The sequence below is a fragment of the Electrona antarctica genome (genome assembly GCF_951216825.1).
Source record: "Electrona antarctica genome assembly, chromosome: 16".
NCBI classification, from domain to species: Eukaryota; Metazoa; Chordata; class Actinopteri; order Myctophiformes; family Myctophidae; genus Electrona; species Electrona antarctica.
This window is the reverse complement of record NC_136797.1, coordinates 7393579-7415784: the sequence shown is the minus strand read 5'-3', so window position 1 is coordinate 7415784 and position 22206 is coordinate 7393579. Positions and strand designations below refer to the sequence as shown.

Sequence of the window (22206 nt, the reverse complement as noted above, 5' to 3'; positions counted from 1 at the left end):
AAATTATTTTGAACATAGCAACCATGGTCATTTTTTTATGCACACAAAAGCCAGTTGTAGGAGTGGTTTACACCACTCAAAAATGAGCATGGTTGCTGTGGTCACCCAGTTCACACGGGTGTGATTTCATTACGTCAGACATTATGTCAGACCACAGCTGATCAGTCTATATAAGACCTTACACCACTCAGTTCACACGGGTGTGATTTTTTTTTTGTTATCCAGTAATGTTTCTGCTGTTGAGCAGAAACCTTGTAGTTCCAAAACCGTTACTTTATTATTTAGTCACAGGATCTTGTTTTGACGTTTTGGGCATGTCATTATAGGCAGTTATTTCTAAGATTTTATCTAAAAAAATAGAACTGCAACACTATCATACAACAAAGTATAATAAAATAGAACATTGATTTATGAAAAACTAAAGTTTACAGAGATGCTAGGTTTCTAGCCTAAACATCCTTAGTGCGTCTCCCCACTTTAGCTTAGCCTCAGCCTTGTTCCTTGTCTGCCCATGCTGACTGACTGACTGACATGCTGTCTTTATGTATGTTGTCTTCGCAGCCATCAGTGATTTCGACCCCAAGCACAAGATCCAGAGCTTCGAGGAGGCCCGGGGTCTGGACCGCATCAACGAGAGGATGCCCCCCAGGCGGGACAGTGGCAAGCAGAGCGAGACCCCCGCCGCAGCGCCTCCGCCCAACAACCTGCCAGCCAGCCCCGGACCGCCCGACAAGAACGGCACCGACGCACAAGTCTAGAGATATATATATATATATCTCTCTTTATTCTGTTCCCTCCTTTTCTTTTCTTTTCTTTTTTTTAAAAGAAATATTATTCCTTTCTTGCTCCCCTCTCTCTCTCTCTCTCTCTCTCTCTCTCTCTCTCTCTCTCTCTCTCTGCACCTGGCGGAAGCTTCTCCGCTTCCCCCGGTATACAGAAGGTCAGTTTATGCTTTGCGTAACAACTGACGATTGAATCGATTATGAAAAGTAATAATCGATAATGTTATAATCGATACCCTGAAAGTTAAAAAGTTAATAAATAAAATATATATATAACATTTCTGTGGAAAAAAATCAGATCGGCTATTTTCACGACACCGTTGTGACGAGCGCGATGGACAGACGGACACAGGGCATGCAGGACAGATAGATGGACAGGGGTCATAGAGGACATGCTCAATCCGTCCACACTCTTTTCCCTTGTCCAGGTAATATAAGCTCACGCATACTCCAGTTTTAGGTGATGAGCTACTCACCTTTTCGGTGGCAACCTTTTCACCTAAAACGGTGGTTTAGGAGGGCCCCCCACGTCCCTCCGGAGCGAGCCAGGGTGAACGCGGCGACGGTGCTCGAGCCGTGAGTTTCTTCGCCACACAATGTAACCGAGGAAGTTGGGTGCATCTCCGCTATAACGGAGCTCACGTCGTCTTCGCAAATCCAAAGTACGCAACATTTCACAAGAGCGTGACCTGCTGCTACCTTTCGTTTCCACAGAGGTATGCAACACCCCGGGTGGAATAGTAAGAGAGTGGCGACACGCTTTGATCTCGCCGCAAAGCGGGTGCCTATAGTGCTATAGTTCCGAACATTGGAACTACCCCATTGAAATAGAATGAGCACTTCCGCATTCCATTGTTTCAATGGGAGTCGACGCTAGTGTCGCCACTCTCTTACTATTCCACTCGGGCAACATCCTCTAGAGAAGTCATCCCACGCAGTTTTGTCACTAACGTCACGTGTGCGACACTCGCGGCGCAAAGCGCAAATTGACCTTTTGCTTTCTCCCTTCTTTCCTCCCTCCCTCCCTCCCTCCTTTCCTATTCCTTTACTTTACCTTCCTAGCTTGCTTCCTGCTTCCTATCTTCTCACCGCTCCTCCCGCTGCGAGAAGGACAGAGGGTTTAAACTAAACTAAAGTGTGGCTTTCAGTCCAACCAACCAGTCATAATTCTTATTTATTTCATCGTTTGTAAAAGATCAAATACTGTAGTTTTAAGACTGAACCTGATCAATAATGGACTTAAAAGGCGTTCACTGCCAAAAAGTAAAATCAAGGTCCATTTTTACTAAATGAGAGTTGGTACTTTGGGGACAGTCTGTTCCAAACGCCTTCTCATCAACACTTAAATATTTGTCTGCTTGGTGAAGGAATGAATAATTATACTCATGACCCGACCGACCTCTGCTGTGGTTGTGTCCGCGCAGCAAGAGTTCTGCAAGGAAGCACTTGAATAAATATGAAAGATTATGAAAAGAAGAAATCAATGATTTGGGAAAAAAAACCTCCATTAATTAACATTACGAATCGATTCTATCTCATGCCAACGATAGCGTAAATGAGCTCCGAAGACGAGAGCATGTATTGACTTTCATATTATATATGTACATTTGAAATGTTCCAGCTATTTTCAATGTGATGTTGATTTATTTTTTTGTTTTTTTTTGCTTTGTTTTCTTTTGTTAATTTCTACGACAAATATATAGAATTAGGCAAAAAATACATACGTGGGGAAAGCAGAGGAGAGATGGAGGGAGAATGGGAGAACTAGGGATAAATGGTGAAGACGTGCAATGACAGGAGACAAAGGGAGGTGAAGGGTGGAAAGGAAACGGCACAGCCATTAAAACCACGTTGAACCTGGGCTGGCCTCGTCCCTAGACCTGGCCTCGTCCCTAGACCGGGCCTAGTCCCTGGTGTTCCAGGGATGCACAGGATGTCGGCGGGGAAGGTGGGCGAAACGTCCCCCGTCACCTCCTTGACCATCGCGTCCTCCCGGTTAGAGTCGTGGTTACTGTTGACGAGGAGGGGCGGCACCGGTCGGTTGGGCACGCGAAGCACGACGTTGATGCGAATGTGGCACCGGCCGACGACGGCCTGCGCGATGCGCCGGCCGATGGCGGCCGCGCGCCGCTGCGCGTGTCCCAGGTTGTTGAAGCGAGCCAGGCCGTCGGGCAGCAGGCACACGTTGGCGGTGGCGAATTGACTTTACAGGCAATACGTTTTAAAGAATGGCAAAAAATAAAATGGCCGATCTACAAGCTCAAACCAAGCATGTATAATAATGTCCTTAAAAGACTCGTAGCGAATGCTATAGGGCTGGCATGCTATGACTTAAAATCAATATCCCGATTTAATTTCAAACTTATCTCGATTACTAAAAATATATATATATATATACAGTATAAACTGGAATATTCAAAACAAAAAAAAAGAAACATGCTACTCGATTAATCAATGAACCTACATGAGCAAGATTTAAGTCTGTTATCAGTTCTTAATATCTATGTTTTGGGGGTTTCTTTTGTTAATTGTCCAGCCCTGAGAGTGAAGCCATCGGTGCCGAGCTTGGCATCGCAGTCCCGTAACAGATCGACTAGCTTTTCTACAGAGGTGCTGTGGTGGCCACACCTGGGATGATGATGGTGGCCATTAAAAAAAAAAAAAAAAACGCAATATAGATCTGCCGTTTGGATTAATTTTTAAATAAGGGAGGCTTACTGTAAGTGATGCTTGTCAGCAAAGCTGGTATGTGACGATGATGATTATCTTTAAAAAGGGATTACCGGTATGTAAAAACCAGTGGTTCTCAAAGTGGGGTACCAGGGGACCCCCAGGGGGCCTTTGATTGGGTTCCAGGGGGGGGTCACCCCAGCTAAATGATTGATAGATGCCGGTTAGGAACCAAATGGACACTTAACAAGTCTGATTGTGACTGAGGAGTTATGGGGGCCCGTGGGCCTAATGCTGGGGTAAATTGGGGGTCCAAACAAAAGGGTACAACTGGTTAAATGTCCTGGAAATAAAATCTGCCCTTTTTATGAGGTTTTGGTTGAAAGGTCGTCGTGTGTTGGAGAGGTGAGGTTTGTTTGTCTGATAACTACTGGCAACTTTGGACACCATGTTTGTTTCTATTTTTTGGGGGGGAAAGGGTGGTGGGTCAGCTTGAGACAAAAGGCCTCAGTTATGACTTATTTTTTTCTTATTTTCTTTCTTTTTTTTGTCTCAGAACATATCTTACAAAATGTACAGAAATGATTTAATCAAAAAAAAATCTTTATAGTTTAAAAAAAATAAAAATAAAAAATGCTTTTTTTTTGTTTTCTTTTTTCTTGTGAAGTACTTGTATTGAGAGGCCTCTTGTTTATGTAGATGTTTCACCCCATTCAATTAAAAAAAAAAGAAAATAATCAGTGATTCTGTCTCTGACGAGTTTATTTTATGTTGGTGAGTTTTTACACTAGTCGTTCTCAACAGTGTTTTCGTCGACTAAAACTAAGACGAAAAATGTTCGTCGACTACCTTTTTCCACTGATGAAAACTAAATGGAAACTAGATGAAAACTAAGCTATGATGACTAAAACTAAGACTAAATATACTGACAATTTCGTCAACAGATAGAAACTAGACTAAAATGTTACGAATGTACTAGTCATCCAGTATAAGTAATTTTACACTTGGTTGCATGCTGAAAATAGCCGATCTACAAGCTCACAACGCGTCGCAGCGAGACGTGTTGTGAGCTTGTAGATCGGCTATTTTCAGCAAGTGTAAAATCAGCCATTATGACGGCATTGAGGCCTGCCAAAATACATTTTAGTCGACAAAATCTACTGTAGATTTAGTCAACTAAAAATCTTATATGATATGAGACCCCTGTTATTGAACAAACACTATAGCAATGGTTACTGCCTGTAAAGCTTTGACATTTAAAAAAAGATTTTAACAATGCTTTGAATGTAAGCTTTTATCTTAAAGTGTGTGTGTGTGTCGCTATCACGCTATGTAGCCTGGCTATGCATGCATAAAATACTGTTTCTAGGCATACATTATTTAGAACTTATAAAGCTGGTCTATTTTTCAAATCTTGCCTAATGATTTGGAATTAGAAGTACTAAAATGTGGTAAAAAAAACACTGACGTCATTCAACAGATATTCACTGATTTATTGGATTCTCAAACAATGACCGTAATCACCGGACGGCATTAACCGGGTCCACATTTTAAAATAAATAGCCGATCTACAAGCTCGCACTGCGTCACATTGTACATCTGGACATTTTTTTCTGGAGATTTTAGGTTCCCCCAGTGTGAAAGAGAGCACTGTAAAGCAGCAGTGTTCTCAAAGGGAGGTCCGGGGACCCCCGGGGGTCCTGGGTCGGGCTTCCAGGGTGGTCCCCATCAAATTTAGTTAATATAAGCATCACAATCTTCTTAATTACTTTGACTATTCTATCTGCATCCTCATAGTCATCCTCATCCACGTGACGTGAGCATGTAGATCGGCTACTTTTGAAATCTTTTTTTGACATTTCTAAAACCTATTGGTTTGGGGTGGTGGTCCTTGACATGGAAAAGGCTTCAGGAGGACCAGTGCTGTAAAGAACTAAGGTTGAACAACGTGTGGAATGGACGGGGGTTGATGATGTGAAATTTTTTAGCATCATTGCCAATAGCATAGTGAAGATCTGGGGTTTGCTTTTAAGTGGACAACAAGCATTCCAAACAAAACATTCACCACATTGATTATTGCTACTTGCACCTCTTTGCAACTAATATCTCTTTAGGGATGTAACGATATAGTAACTATTGAAATATACATTTTAATTTAAAATATTGAAGTATATCGATATGTAACCAGCAAGTATCGTATCAGCATCGAATCGTTTTGCAATGTAAATAATCAATACTAAATACTAAGTGCATTGTATTTAGCAATTTTAAGAAAAAAAATTAAATAAAGATGCGTTTATTTACTTTTCCATTCCATACTGTATAGCTACTTTGCGTCGTGCTTGCGGTCAGGGTTTGGTTGTCGGTCTAATGACTGTCGGACCTTTGGTATGTCAGAACTAAAGCCTGTACCCATTGCCAGAGAATCACTGTGCTTACTTATTTATATCCATATAATAATAAATCTTTCCCTCTTAATCTATATAGTTTGAATCTATCCACAAGTTTCAAACATATTTAATTTAATGTATTGGCTGAATAGTTACTGTATCGATTTTAAATCATTGAATCGCATCGTATCGCCATAATGAACCAATATCGTCCATGTATCGCATCGTCAACCATGTATCGTGATACGTATCGTATCTCTGTTAAGATGTATCGTTACACCCCTATATCTCTTTGATCTGAACAACATGAAAAACGTCTAAAGGTTGAAGCTCTTAAAGGGGTGAGGAGGAGGAGGAGGAGGGTCATCTCATCATCGATAGATATATCTGTATAACCAACGTCACATTTTCCATGGTAAAGAAAAACAAATTCCATACACTGCAAAATAGGATTCTTAAAGCAGCTGCAGCGAGTACGAACTACAATCGTCAAATAAATACACATCTCATTCACTCACACGGCATCTCGTAAACATACATTGCATTTTAAAGATTTAAAGATTTTAACAACGATAACGTCACTCAGACATGATGTATACGCCATGAATGCATAAATAGTACAAGTGTGATTTCGAGGTGCAAATCACTTTACATTTCAACTAAAAGGCGGTTGCATGTATGTATGTAGGCTGTGTACTGTATGTACTGTATGATGTGAAATACAACACAAGGAGGAAGGATGAGCAAGAGATATCAAAGCCCGGGGTTTTACCAAGCAAATTGAAGCGATGGTGGTTATTATATTTCTTAAGTGCAGCAATCCTGTCGGCTCTCCACATGGAGTGTAAAATGCATGTGAATACAGTGAGTTATTGGGTTGTTAATGTAGACTCATGGGTTAGCTATTAGCCAGTGTATAATGGAGTTTGTATACATACTATAACCTTTTTCTACACAGTTGAACCTCATTTATACGGTACTTTGTCGCATAATATTGTCGCCACACCAAAATGACATATTTCCAGTCATTGTTTTTTGCAGAGTGAGCAACACTGTTGTGCGACGATATAGAACCTATTATAGGCTTCGTTTGGAAGCTGTATTGGTTTTCCAAGGATGGCTGAGGAAGAGCAGCCCTTTTATTTGCTTTCTGTTAGCCTGAAAAGAGACCTGTGCTTTTCTGGTGGAACAAACTATAGCGCTAGAAACCGACGCCGACCTCCTATTGGTTCACTGACCTATGAGCCCGCCTCCCCCGGCCCCTCCCCAGTAGAACGCAGCGGAGAACACCGACGTCACTAAATTTGGAGCGACGCCCCCTCTGCACTGTTATTGGTTTATCGAAATACAAGGCTGACTCCCACTCCTATGCCACTTTTCCTGCTGGGCTCGCCAAGGCTTTTTTATTATTTATTATTTTATTATCTATTTTTTATCTATTTTGCAAAAATGAGGGCTCTATTTTTTACTATTTTGAAAAACATTTTTGAATAGTTAAAATAGCCAATCTACAAGCTCACAATGTGCCGATGTAGATTGGCTAGTTGAACTATTCAATTTTTTTTTTCAAAATAGTAAAAAATAGAGCCCTCATTTTTCCCCCCCAAATATCTTCACATAAAATAGCTGATCTACAAGCTCACAACGTGTTGTGTAGCGTGACATGTGAAGTTTGTAGATCTGGTATTCCTCCCCGAACACACTCACACGCACAGATCTCAGACAATCACAGCCTGTATCTTCCCCAGCCATCACTTAGTGTAAGTGTGTGACATAGTATATGCTAAACAAGACTTAAAGCCTATCATTTATACTTTGGTCTTCCGACGGTGTCGTGCAGAAAAGGAATTGCTGACGTACAACAAGCTCACAACACTGTCGCTGATGGCGGTGTGATCCACGAGGGTATTGCAACTAGTGGGCCCCTAAAAATAATGAAAAATGTCCTTTTTAAAACCCTAAAGTGCGAGATAATGAACATAAAGCATACCATATTAGTTCCATTGCAGCCGCAATACAATCGACTGATCGTTAAAATAAACATAGTCTGGAAATGCACGCAGATGTTGGTGGGCCAGATTTTCAAGTGTGCCGCGACGTTGTGAGCTTGTATGTCGTTGATGTTTTCGCTGCGCGACACAGTCGAACGATGGAAGTATACGTTAGGCTCAACAGTGGATATGTTGAGTTAGTTAGTGCAGAATATTTAGATTAGATATAGTTATACATCACTGTTTCATGTTATGACGTAGTGAGTGACATTAATGTGATGTTTTGTAGCTCTCTGGGTTTTCATTCTCCTCAGGCAGGGCAGTAGCGCGGTACGTACGACGTTTCTTTGTTTGTTTGTTTGTTCAGAAGAGGAAAATAGTATACGGGTCGTCGCTTCCTCTTCCTGTTAGAAAAGTGTAACTCTCTTCTTGAGTTCGTTTCGTTTCCACAACGACATGCGGTCAAACTCGCCGATGGGCATGCCGAACAGCCGCTGGAACTCCTCGGTAGACAGGTGCCTCTGCAATGACAAAAACAAGCCCAAAATAAGTGACTATAGGCCACATCATGAGCATAGTATAGGGGTCCACGATGCACCAGCTGCTCCTGGACACCCTCGCTGACCTAAAGTGGTTCTCCTCCTATACCTAACCGACCGGACCTACCAGGTTTCGTGGAAAAGGTTTGCTTTCATCCACCCAAACCCTCCTAACTGGGGTCCCACAGGGATCTGCACTTGGTCCCCTCCTTTTATCCCTGTACACTAAATCTCTTGCCGCTGTCATTCTCTACTCAAAATCTATACTAGACAACGCTCCAAACGGGCCAACGCTCCACACGGGACAACGCTCCACACGTCCGAAACTCTTCTCCCTTCTGGCTCCAAAACTATGGAATGCACTTCCCATTACAACCAGAACTGCAGCCTCACTCCCAATCTTCCGTCGTAGTCTGAAAACCCACCTTTTTAGACTCCACCATGGCCCGTAGCACTTACCCTACCCGCCCTTAGATAGCATTTGACACAGACTTATAGCATGTTATGTAGACAGCACTAGAATTGCATTGTATGCAGTCATAGCACTTCATAGTACATATGTATAGCATAGTACAGTATATATGTATAGTTTATATGTATAGTTTCATTATATAGATATTCCACTGTTACGTTCTTAGCTCCACATGTCCCAGACTCTTCTCCCTTCCCTAAAACACCCTGGACAATGCTCCACACATCCCAGACTCTTCCCCCTTCCCTAAAACACCCTGGACAACGCTCCACACGTCCCACACTCTTCCCCCTTCCCTAAAACACCCTGGACAACGCTCCACACGTCCCAGACTCTTCCCCCTTCCCTAAAACACCCTGGACAACGCTCCACACGTCCCAGACTCTTCTCCCTTCCCTAAAACACCCTGGACAACGCTCCACACGTCCCACACTCTTCCCCCTTCCCTAAAACACCCTGGACAACGCTCCACACGTCCCAGAATCTTCCCCCTTCCCTAAAACACCTTGGACAACGCTCCACACGTCCCAGACTCTCCCCCCTTCCCTAAAACACCCTGGACAACGCTCCACACGTCCCAGACTCTCCCCCCTTCCCTAAAACACCCTGGACAACGCTCCACACGTCCCAGACTCTTCTCCCTTCCCTAAAACACCCTGGACAACACTCCACACGTCCCAGACTCTTCTCCCTTCCCTAAAACACCCTGGACAACGCTCCACACGTCCCAGACTCTTCTCCCTTCCCTAAAACACCCTGGACAACGCTCCACGTGTCCCAGACTCTTCTCCCTTCCCTAAAACACCCTGGACAACGCTCCACATGTCCCAGACTCTTCTCCCTTCTGGCTCCTAAGCTATGGAATGAACTTCCCATTGCTATCAGACCAATATTTATACATTTCAGTAAAGTGACTTTACTGAAAAACAAGCCCAAAAACGCCTCTAATAAGCAGACTTGGCAACACTGACAATGATACTCCAAACATCTGATTCTGTCTTAACTAGGTGCAGTACAAGTGACTTGCTTTTCTTGAAATAAGAGTTAAATAGTTAGCGTAAGTGATATTATTTTGTTAAAATAACTGTCAAATCTCTCAAAAAATGATAAATCTCACACACAGACACACATCTTATGCAACATACCTCCAGTCGCATTCGGTCAACGCCTGGCGGTAGCTTACAGCGCCCTCTGTGGGTCACAATGAGTGCTTCATAGGGGTAAATCTGAGTGGACAGAAGCAGACAGACGATATTTTAATTATTTAATGTTAGTTTGAATGCTTCAGGATTTAATTTAATTTCCCAATTGGCCAGTTGCATTCTGATTAATGTACAGGATGAATATCGTTGATTTCGGGTGGAAAACTATTCTTTTTTATGAATAGTAAAGGTCATTACACACTGGCGAATTAGCGACGCGAATTATTCGTGCGAATAATTCGCCTTTTTTTAAAACCAATTGAAGTCAATGCAAGCTTCCACATCAGTGGCGAATGTGCGAATGTGCGAAAATGCGACCGTTTTCGCTCTTTATTTGTTCGCTCCGGTGTTCGCTCCGGTGTCGAATTTTTAATTCGCGTCGCTAATTCGCCAGTGTGTAATGACCTTTAGGATGGGAAACCCTTTTTTGGGTTTTCACCTTTCAAGACGGGAACCCATTTTTGGCTTGTTGTTGTGCAGTGGGTGTATATATTTATTTATGTTTTATGTAATCTTTGAAGGTCAGGATTTAGAAGGCCTCGGGTCTAAATGGGTTTAAAAACATTTTAAATGAGTGAAAATAGCAGATCTACAACCTCGCATGTTGCATCGTGGCACGTTGTTGTGAGCTTGTAGATCTGCTATTGTCACTACTTTTATGAGACCACTCTTGCATGACTTGTCTTGTGTAATTTACGAAGGAAAAAAAAGAAAGGTTGAAACGCAGAGATGAAGAGATATGCTGTGGTGGACAGTTAGAGTGCCTTCGCCTTCCGGATCGAATGACTGTATTGATTCATATATATTGATTTTATGAAATTTGAAACTATAATGACCGAATCCAGCACAATGTATGTTCTGTCTTGCACACTGTGTATAAACCTGGTATTTCCAAGTCAGCTTTTTGTGTAAAAGACCCTTTTTTGTACTTGTCTTTGCCTATAATGACATGCCCCAACATAGTGACGACAGGTGGAAAGTTGTTAACACTTTGACGGCTTTATATTAATATATGACATATACCGAGGCTGCCGGGATTGTTTAATTACCTTTGGAGCATAACGGTGAAGTATTTGATCCATGAAAATCCGCTTGAAAACACTCCAATGATTTGTTATTGAGTCGACAAAAAAGCCACTTCATTGATCCGGGTCATAGTCAAAGAGCAAAGCGAGCTAAGATTGTCCCTACACCCTCGTTCACTTTGCATTGGACTCCGTTTCCCAGAAGCCCTTGCAAGCTGGCGGTTGGTTGATTTCCGGTTACGTCGTCATAACGTGTCTTCAGTGTTTGTGTTTACACAGACCCTCATAGCTGGACATAGGAGGGGCTAGCGCCCCTCAAAAATAAACAAATGAGTGCAAGTGACACGCTAACCTGACTCCGCCAGATGGGGCAGCAGAGAGTACACTGGGTTCAAGGCAGCACTGTGTATGCCTTGATCCCGCCTCTAGCTGCCGCTGATTGGCCAGGCCGTTTGGTGGCCGGAGCATCAAGTCTGCCTGAGAGTTCCCAGATGGGAGCAGGAGGGGGGGAACCCAGTGTACTCTCTGCTGCCCCATCTGGCGGAGTCAGGTTAGTGACACGCAGCCTGTGAGCTTAATGTACACCTGCTATCTGCACTGAGCTTGTGACTAAATAACTACATTGGATCCATTTTGGAACGCCTGTTCTTTCTTCCCACATTTCCTGAAAAGTAGCGGTTTTGGACATACTGGGCCCTATTATGCGTGTCTTAAGTACCAGGTCTTATGACTTAACTTAAGTCCTGGAGGCGTGGTCAATGCTGTTTGGCCACTCAGAATAGCCAAATGGCATTGATCACGCCTCCAGGTCTTAAGTTAAGTAATAAGACCTGGTACTTAAGACATGCATAATAGGGCCCCTTATGTTTCCAGCTGACAGGAGAGTGATTGATTGATGAGGAGATGCATGTATAGGATGCAGCTGACAGGAGAGTGATTGATTGATGAGGAGATGCATGTATAGGATGCAGCTGACAGGAGAGTGATTGATTGATGAGGAGATGCATGTATAGGATGCAGCTGACAGGAGAGTGATTGATTGATTGATGAGGAGATGCATGTATAGATTGTCGCAGTCCCGCCTCCTACCCTGGACCAGGAAATGAAACCCAATGCATTATTCTCATAGACATTTCTTAAAGTATTTATTTAAAGACGGTTATGCCGCGGACAAAGCCAACTCGAGTCGTGACAACTCATGACAACACAAACAATATTTTGGATCAAACAAATAATTACAAAGAAGAAAAACAACAAAAAAAGTGTTGTAACCTGCCGTTTTTTTCTTCTTTCTAATTATTTGTTTGGTCCAAAATATTGTTTGTGTTGTCATGAGTTGTCACGACTCGAGTTGGCTTTGTCCGCGGCGTAACCGTCTTTAAATAAATACTTTAAGAAATGTCTATGAGAATAATGCATTGGGTTTCATTTCCTGGTCCAGGGTAGGAGGCGGGACTGCGACGCTCTATAGGATGCAGCTGACAGGAGAGTGATTGATTGATTGATGAGGAGATGCATGTATAGGATGCAGCTGACAGGAGAGTGATTGATTGATTGATGAGGAGATGCATGTATAGGATGCAGCTGACAGGAGAGTGATTGAGTGATTGATGAGGAGATGCATGTATAGGATGCAGCTGACAGGAGAGTGATTGATGGATGAGGAGATGCATGTATAGGATGCAGCTGACAGGAGAGTGATTGAGTGATTGATGAGGAGATGCATGTATAGGATGCAGCTGACAGGAGAGTGATTGAGTGATTGATGAGGAGATGCATGTATAGGATGCAGCTGACAGGAGAGTGATTGAGTGATGAGGAGATGCATGTATAGGATGCAGCTGACAGGAGAGTGATTGATTGATGAGGAGATGCATGTATAGGATGCAGCTGACAGGAGAGTGAGTGATTGATGAGGAGATGCATGTATAGGATGCAGCTGACAGGAGAGTGATTGAGTGATGAGGAGATGCATGTATAGGATGCAGCTGACAGGAGAGTGAGTGATTGATGAGGAGATGCATGTATAGGATGCAGCTGACAGGAGAGTGAGTGATTGATGAGGAGATGCATGTATAGGATGCAGCTGACAGGAGAGTGATTGATTGATGAGGAGATGCATGTATAGGATGCAGCTGACAGGAGAGTGATTGATTGATGAGGAGATGCATGTATAGGATGCAGCTGACAGGAGAGTGATTGATTGATGAGGAGATGCATGTATAGGATGCAGCTGACAGGAGAGTGATTGAGTGATTGATGAGGAGATGCATGTATAGGATGCAGCTGACAGGAGAGTGATTGAGTGATGAGGAGATGCATGTATAGGATGCAGCTGACAGGAGAGTGAGTGATTGATGAGGAGATGCATGTATAGGATGCAGCTGACAGGAGAGTGATTGATTGATGAGGAGATGCATGTATAGGATGCAGCTGACAGGAGAGTGATTGATTGATGAGGAGATGCATGTATAGGATGCAGCTGACAGGAGAGTGATTGAGTGATTGATGAGGAGATGCATGTATAGGATGCAGCTGACAGGAGAGTGATTGAGTGATTGATGAGGAGATGCATGTATAGGATGCAGCTGACAGGAGAGTGATTGATTGATTGATGAGGAGATGCATGTATAGGATGCAGCTGACAGGAGAGTGATTGAGTGATTGATGAGGAGATGCATGTATAGGATGCATAGAAGTAAACACACCCACCTTCTGTTCCAGGATGCTGGGCAGTGAGTTTCCTCTGTCCATTCTGTCCCTCCGAGACGGAGAATCTCCGTTCTATAACATGCACACACAGGCGCACGCACGCACGCACGCACGCACGCACGCACGCACGCACGCACGCACGCACACACACACACACACACACACACACACACACACATGCACACACGCACGCAGCGCACGCCTACTTGTGAGGACATCGTCACTTTAGAAGGCGGAGACTTTATGAATGTCTTATTTAACTTAATAATTTGGTGCATTTAGGTAAGCCTAAAGCTAAAAAAAAATCACACCCGTGTGAACTGAGTGGTGTAAGGTCTTATATAGACTGATCAGCTGTGGTCTGACGTAATGTCTGACGTAATGAAATCACACCCGTGTGAACTGGGTGACCATAGCAACCATGCTCATTTTTTGAGTTGTGTAAACCACTCCTACAACTGGCTTTGTTAGTTTACGTGTCTGTTCGTAGCAAAAAATGAGCATGGTTGCTATGGTCACCCAGTTCACACAGGTGTGATTTCATTACGTCAGACATTACGTCAGACCACAGCTGATCAGTCTATATAAGACCTTACACCACTCAGTTCACACGGGTGTGATTTTTTTGGTACGAACAGACACGGGTACATTTCTTTTGGTACGAACAGACACGGGTACATTTCTTTTGGTACGAACAGACACGGGTACATTTCTTTTGGTACGAACAGACACGGGTACATTTCTTTTGGTACGAACAGACACGGGTACATTTCTTTTGGTACGAACAGACACGGGTACATTTCTTTTGGTACGAACAGACACGGGTACATTTCTTTTGGTACGAACAGACACGGGTACATTTCTTTTGGTACGAACAGACACGGGTACATTTATTTTGGTACGAACAGACACGGGTACATTTCTTTTGGTACGAACAGACACGGGTACATTTCTTTTGGTACGAACAGACACGGGTACATTTCTTTTGGTACGAACAGACACGGGTACAAAGCCAGTTGTTGGAGTGGTTTACACCACTCAAAAATAGCAGATCTATAACCTCACAACGTGTCATGTTTTCAGTGCACGCAGCACGACACCAGCACGCAACTAAGTATAAGCCATTTAAAAGCACATCAAGTCAAAAAACAAACAACATTTAATGACAATGCAGTAAAAGCGCACAAAATACAACATAGAATTGTGTTGTAGGCAAACATTCTCATTCTCAAGTGTGTCTCATCAAGAGACACTTGAGGTCAAGAGGTCACCCTTATATTAGATCTTTAACTCTTGATGGCGTGAAATGAAACCATTTTACACTCTATACACACAATTAGAACAATGTAAAATAATTGTTATTTTGATCGTTTCAATCCAGCACACAATATTGGGTCTAAGAGAAGGCTAAATAAATAATGGGCCTTGAAATGAAGACGGTTGAAAACCACTGCGTTGTGTTAATGGTCACATGTACGTTCAGCACAGACAACATTCACAGAGAAACCACTGTGTTAGGCTGTTGTGTTAATGGTCACATGCACGTTCAGCACAGACAACATTCACAGAGAAACCACTGCGTTGTGTTAATGGTCACATGCACGTTCAGCACAGACAACATTCACAGAGAAACCTACCTGTTGTGTTAATGGTCACATGCACGTTCAGCACAGACAACATTCACAGAGAAACCACTGCGTTGTGTTAATGGTCACATGCACGTTCAGCACAGACAACATTCACAGAGAAACCACTGCGTTGTGTTAATGGTCACATGCACGTTCAGCACAGACAACATTCACAGAGAAACCACTGCGTTGTGTTAATGGTCACATGCACATTCAGCACAGACAACATTCACAGAGAAACCTACCTGTTGTGTTAATGGTCACATGCACGTTCAGCACAGACAACATTCACAGAGAAACCTACCTGTTGTGTTAATGGTCACATGCACATTCAGCACAGACAACATTCACAGAGAAACCTACCTGTTGTGTTAATGGTCACATGCACGTTCAGCACAGACAACATTCACAGAGAAACCTACCTCGGCAGCTGTGAAGACAAAATGAAGACATTAGGATGAGATGAATCACAGACTTCACTTTAACACCGTCATCCCAATTAATAACATAACCACATGAACCCTGTTCTGTGGGAAGAACATTCAGAGAACATTTTCGGCGATCTACAAGCTCACAACGTGCACCCGCTTCGACTGTTATCAATGGACAAGACCGCAGTTATCAGTTCGGATCAGTACGATTTGTTTTCGACGAGTATGGGCATGCTCTGCCGACTGATACAAAACAACGACAGGATTAAGGTTGGCGAACATGCGTCGCGTTACGGCACGCTGCAAGCTTGTAGATCGGCTATTTTAGAAGATAGCACCTTGCCACTTTATTTATCTATAGGCTGTGCGTGGTGTTGGTAACTTTTAACTTTCCCATATGAATTGCACGTCATCATACATACTGGGGCTCTTTTTAAATGTTTGTCCATGTTTTGTTTTAGTTTTTAGCTTATATGTTTTTTGAATAGGCTCTTTGTTTTATGTTGCACTGCCAATAACTGAGGGGAAACGGTATTTCATGTTCTTACATGGTATGCCTACATAGGAAAATGACAAATAAAGTGATTCTGATTCTGAAGAATCAAAGCTTTTATCAAAGACAATTTCATTAGCATGTGTGTGCTCTACGTTATAAGTTATAAATAACATAATATAAAATAATAGGTAAAGAAACCACGTGAGAGAGCTTACCAGCTTGTCCCTTCTCTGCCTCCGTGGAGAACTCCGCTGACTGCATCTGCACATAGAATAACTTTTGAGGGGCTTAGTTCAATGTTTGTTTTATAAACGCCATTATATATATATATATATATATATATATATAATATAGTATAGTATGCATAGTTTACATAGATACTCCACTGTTACGTTCTTAGCTTACGCATGTTTCATGATAACTACTTTTTATATATGTGATGTATGCCATGCTATTTGTTATTGCTTAATGTAAATCGCTCTGGATTAAGAGGGACAATGAAGGGAAAATGTACGTAATTTTGTCCCAAACATTACATTTGGTTCCATTTGTACTCATGGGGTCATGGGGGGTCAATGACATTTAAAAAAGTTTGAGAACCACTGTGTTACACTAAATGGAACAGAGCCTTAATTAGTATAATTAGTTAAGACCTGTGAAGGAAGTAAGGAAGGAGCCTGGTTTCTTTCCAATATATGGCTGTTGTGCATAGAGCCTATTTTATTTTGTAGAAATCCACACACTTACCCTGGTCAGGCCTGATCGAGGGGAGGAATGGCATTGACTCGCTGTCGCAGGTATACCTGCAGGCAAAAGAGGCCAGTGAGAACAACAACGCTATACAATAAGAGGCCAGTGAGAACAACAACGCTATACAATAAGAGGCCAGTGAGAACAACAACGCTATACAATAAGAGGCCAGTGAGAACAACAACGCTATACAATAAGAGGCCAGTGAGAACAACAACGCTATACAATAAGAGGCCAGTGAGAACAACAACGCTATACAATAAGAGGCCAGTGAGAACAACAACGCTATACAATAAGAGGCCAGTGAGAACAGCAACGCTATACAATAAGAGGCCAGTGAGAACAACAACGCTATACAATAAGAGGCCAGTGAGAACAACAACGCTATACAATAAGAGGCCAGTGAGAACAACAACGCTATACAATAAGAGGCCAGTGAGAACAACAACGCTATACAATAAGAGGCCAGTGAGAACAACAACGCTATACAATAAGAGGCCAGTGAGAACAACAACGCTATACAATAAGAGGCCAGTGAGAACAACAACGCTATACAATAAGAGGCCAGTGAGAACAACAACGCTATACAATAACGATTATACAGCAAATAATAAAACCACCACGAAATAAACAATGTGTCCTTACTAGAGTGCATGTGTGTTCTGTCAGGAAGCGACTGTGTCTTCCTGCGGAAGTTTATCTCGTTCTGTTTCTCATTCTCCTCTTTCAGGATGAGCCGACCCATGTTGGACTGGATCTGTAGAACAGGGTCACACAGAACCAGGCATTCAGTCCATGTTGGACTGGATCTATAGATCAGGGTCACACAGAACCAGGCATTCAGTCCATGTTGGACTGGATCTGTAGAACAGGATCATACAGAACCAGGCATTCAGTCCATGTTGGACTGGATCTATAGATCAGGGTCACACAGAACCAGGCATTCAGTCCATGTTGGACTGGATCTGTAGAACAGGATCATACAGAACCAGGCATTCAGTCCATGTTGGACTGGATCTATAGATCAGGGTCATACAGAACCAGGCGTTCAGTCCATGTTGGACTGGATCTATAGATCAGCACATGAAGAACCAAGCATTCAGTTTGCACGCACGCACGCACGCACGCACGCACGCACGCACGCACAGACACACACACACACACACACACACCTCACGCTCCTGTAGGTTCAGTGTTTTAACATCCTCTGTCAGGTCTTCAAATTCATCTTCCTCCTGCAGCTTCTTCTTCCTCCACTCGATCTCTGTCAATCACAACATCATCATCATCATCATCCACTTAATCTGTCAATCACAACAATATCATCATCTTCATCCACTCAATCTGTCAATCACAACAAGAACACAATCACACAACCAGCCACATATTTCTTATTGTGGCAAATCATGACTGATTATTATATGACTGATTATGTGCGTGTGTGTGTGTGTGCGTGCATGTGTGCGTTACCCATAGAGGCCAGTGAGGGGGGACAGGGCCAGTACTCCGTCTCTATCTTGGAGGGCAGGTTGGGGTCTGGTTTCTGAGCTGCTGGGAACTTGGAGGACTGGATGATGCTTCCTCCCACGTGTCTGCCGACATCTGGAGTGTGAACACAGCAAGGTGGTTGTGTTTTTACAGTGAGAAAGGCTGCGTGCAGTTCAGACAAAACAACCGGTTCATTTGGTTCTAAAAACATTGCCGTTAGAACTGCAGAGTCACTCCCGATTTTCCGCCGTAATCTGAACTCTCACCTCTCCAGACTCCACCTTATCCCGTAGCACAGTGGTTCTCAACGTTTCTGTCTGGGGACCCCCTCTGGGGACCCCCGGAAATGCTTTGGCCATGTCTAGCGACCCCCGCCCCGCCCCCCCCTCCCCACCACCAATACAAACTGACTGCAAAAATAACCTTAATAATAGAGAAAATATATCATAAATGAATACTGAAACCAGATATAATCATTAAGGAAAGTTTATGCATGCACCACGTACTATGTAATCTCTGGGTAAACCCCTGCCGTAGCACTACTGCAGGCATTTGTTATCGCGTTTTAGTGATTGAGTTTGCCCTCTTCAGACACAGGCAGATGCAGACTGTGACAAGTGGACTGGTTAAGTAGGCAGGTGTCAGGTGTGGGGTTGCCATGGCAAACAATTGTGTGGAAATTGCACAGGTGAGGGGATTTAGACTGATTAGGCCCACGGCCACTGGTACTGTTCATTACTGTAAGTCGCTCTGGATAGGAGCGTCTGCTAAATGCCTACATAGTAAAGGGTAAACATGGTACATACCTTGTTTGTAGATGGGGGGTTTCATGTATAAGTCGGAACCATTGTCTGAAATACAGGATTAGAAAAAACAAATCAATGTATATGTTTAACTTAACACCCCGAACGCCCGGGGTTATTTAATCCATTAAATCAGAGTGCCCAGCATTTATAGCAGCGGAGCACATTTAGGGGCAAAACAGTTGGCGGAAATAGATACGTCACAATGGTGACGCATTGTGAGCTTGTAGATTGGCTAATTTTGGCAAAGATATTTGGTTCTTTAGTTATGTTAAGTTAAGTTTAGTTATGTTAGTTAAGTTTAGTTGAATAGCCTATTGAATAAAGCTTGTTTTGACCAAAAACGCAATCTGGGAAAATAATCAGAGATAAATGCATTTTTCTTGAATCTGATAACTTGCCTGATAACTCGCCTGCCATCTGCCTTAGGATGGCAGGCGAGTTATCAGGCAAGTTATCACTTCACTTCAGGTTCATTTCCGGTTGTTATCCGTTGCTAAGCAACCTAGAACCATACCTACGTTAGCGAAGATCGCCATCTATCATAAACCACTGAAAAGAACCACACGGCGGAGATCTCCGTCATCGGTGGGGAAGTGTTGGATTAGACCTGACGGAGATCTCCGTCAACGGCAGAGAATGTGTTTAACAAAGCAATATCAGTGTCAGTGTGAGAGCGAGTGAGAGAGATCTGACAGAGAGAGAGAGAGAGAGAGAGAGAGAGAGAGAGAGAGAGAGAGAGAGAGAGAGAGAGAGAGAGAGAGAGAAGAGAGAGAGAGAGAGAGAGAGAGAGAGAGAGAGAGAGAGAGAGAGAGAGAGAGAGAGAGAAAGAGAGAGAGCGAGAGAGAGAGAGAGAGAGAGAGAGAGAGAGAGAGAGAGAGAGAGAGAGAGAGAGAGAGAGAGAGAGAGAGAGAAGAGAGAGAGCGAGCGAGAGAGAGAGAGAGAGAGACAGTGTACCTGGCCTATGGAAATGTTGTTGGCTGGCGCTAATTTTGCGGCCAGCTTGTTGCAGTTGCAGCGTGGAGCCTCCGGGGGAGGAAGTCTCACTTTCTGCCTTGCACACTTTCATCTGAACCTGAAACACATCATGGAGTTACAATGAGTTATGTTATTTATTTACAGTACATGTTGCTGTTGTTGTTGTGAGGAGATGCTGCTGATAATGGCTGCTGTCCGTGGTGCTGAACTCTCTTCTTTCTCCACCATTATTGGTGGGAATGTTTGGAGTAGTGCCATGTAGTGCCAGTAGTGCCCTATTGGCTACCTCTGCGTTGCTGTCGGGAGGAAACCTCATAACTCCATTTTTGAGGTTTTAGATTTTTTTTGGCATAAATCAGTGCTATTGAACACCCTTTATGTCTGTGTGTTGTTGTCGAAAATATTGAACCAATGGAAAGTAGTAAAAAGTGCTTTGGACAAAACCTCTTAACTCCATTGGACCCTCAAAATGTCTGCTAAAGCAACTAACTCCACCACCTCTCTCCCTCTCATGGAAGTAATTGACGATATATAAAGTCACAACACCAACTTTGATGAGGCTGTATTGCTTTGTTTTAAAAATATAAGGTTTTCTTTATTTCCTAAAAAAACCCCTGAAAAATGAACATTTTGGAGTAATGAGACAGCAGAGATATATTAGACCTGTGCCCGTCAACAACCGGCCTACTTGGGAACGATGCAAGTTGGTAACCTATAGTATGCAATACCCGTTATCATAGCATCTGTTTTAACTGTCTGTCTGTGTCCCTTTTGTGCCCATATAATGGAGATCTGTCTGTCTGCCTGTGTCTGAAGAGTGCAAACTGACTGAGTGGACTGATAAGTAATCAAATGGCAGGTGTGGTGTTGCCGTGGCAATCAATTGGCTGAGGCAGAGGCTGGGAATTCCACAGGTGTGGGGTCATTAGGTCCCCTGGCAGAGCCTTTCGTGGCGGTTCTGGACAACCATGTATCCGACCGACATTTCCTTCTTGACTTAAGTGATTTGTAGCGCTTTGGAATGCACACTTTAAAAGTATAGCATCTGGAAAAAAGAAATGTCATGCCACAAGCACCACCGGTGGGTGCTACAGATGGCCTTCTACACCAAATGGACAGAAAATCTATCTATCTATCTTGTATAAGATAAGATGAGATAAGATTGGATGGATTGTCAGCTATGGGATGGGTGAGACACAGACAGAAAATAATCTCACCTCAGGAGACTGGGGAGGAGATGTGGACGGAGGAGGAGGAGAGAGCGATCTCTGGAAATCACAAGAACACAACAAATTAGTCCCTTCGCGGTCGCTGCGAAAATGAGGCAGAATTTCGAGTGTGTGTTTGCACATGACTCGTGTGTCGTGCGTGCGTGCGTGCGTGTGTGCCCATGCCCATGGAGGGCTGGGTGACGTCGTGACATGCTTGTTGTATCATGACGACATTATGCAGGCACGGACTGGCACAGAAAATCGGCCCTGGCAATTGTGGTCTTCACCGGCCCAAAGGCAGCTCAAAGACGCTACTATGTCTTTTTTTTATGTCTTTGCCATGACTGCCCAGCCCTTCTGGCATTTTCCACAATTGCCAGACTGTCCAATCCGGGCCTGACATACTGTAATGCCTTAGTTTGTAATATATGTGTCCTTCTATACATTTCCTTCTGTGTGAACATAAATAAATTGTTAGAATGTGTGCGTGCGTGCGTGCGTGCGTGCGTGCGTGCGTGCGTGCGTGCGTGTATGCGCGTACCTCTCGTGGTGTGCGTGGTGGGTCCAGGGAGGAGAAGGTGAGATGAGGCTGGTAGGTCATCAGATCAGGTCGCTCCACCTAGTGGTCATAAATGAGT

At 43.4% G+C, this 22206-nt stretch overlaps 2 protein-coding genes across 4 annotated transcripts in view; one reads left to right on the top strand and one right to left on the bottom strand.

Annotated features, from left to right (window-relative positions):
* Positions 1-3163, top strand: part of LOC306939903 (serine/threonine-protein phosphatase 2B catalytic subunit gamma isoform-like) — a 46788-nt gene extending 43625 nt beyond the window's left edge. For all 3 annotated transcript variants that reach the window (XM_079524704.1, XM_079524705.1, XM_079524703.1), the window contains one exon: positions 562-3163. In XM_079524704.1, the coding sequence (XP_079380830.1) occupies positions 562-758 (197 nt within the window). In that variant the 3' untranslated portion in view covers positions 759-3163. The remainder of the gene's footprint in view (positions 1-561) is intronic.
* A 4232-nt stretch (positions 3164-7395) lies between these two features.
* The window catches only part of dmtn (dematin actin binding protein), a 25149-nt gene continuing 10338 nt past the window's right edge, over positions 7396-22206 (bottom strand). The window contains exons 5-17 of the mRNA XM_079525331.1: positions 22110-22187; positions 21575-21625; positions 20337-20454; positions 19383-19427; positions 18559-18690; positions 18261-18352; positions 17734-17845; positions 17086-17141; positions 16554-16599; positions 15834-15841; positions 13784-13855; positions 9990-10070; positions 7396-8354 (exon numbers count right to left, since the gene is read on the bottom strand). Coding sequence (XP_079381457.1) covers positions 8241-8354; positions 9990-10070; positions 13784-13855; positions 15834-15841; positions 16554-16599; positions 17086-17141; positions 17734-17845; positions 18261-18352; positions 18559-18690; positions 19383-19427; positions 20337-20454; positions 21575-21625; positions 22110-22187 — 1005 coding nt within the window. The 3' untranslated portion in view covers positions 7396-8240. The remainder of the gene's footprint in view (positions 8355-9989; positions 10071-13783; positions 13856-15833; positions 15842-16553; positions 16600-17085; positions 17142-17733; positions 17846-18260; positions 18353-18558; positions 18691-19382; positions 19428-20336; positions 20455-21574; positions 21626-22109; positions 22188-22206) is intronic.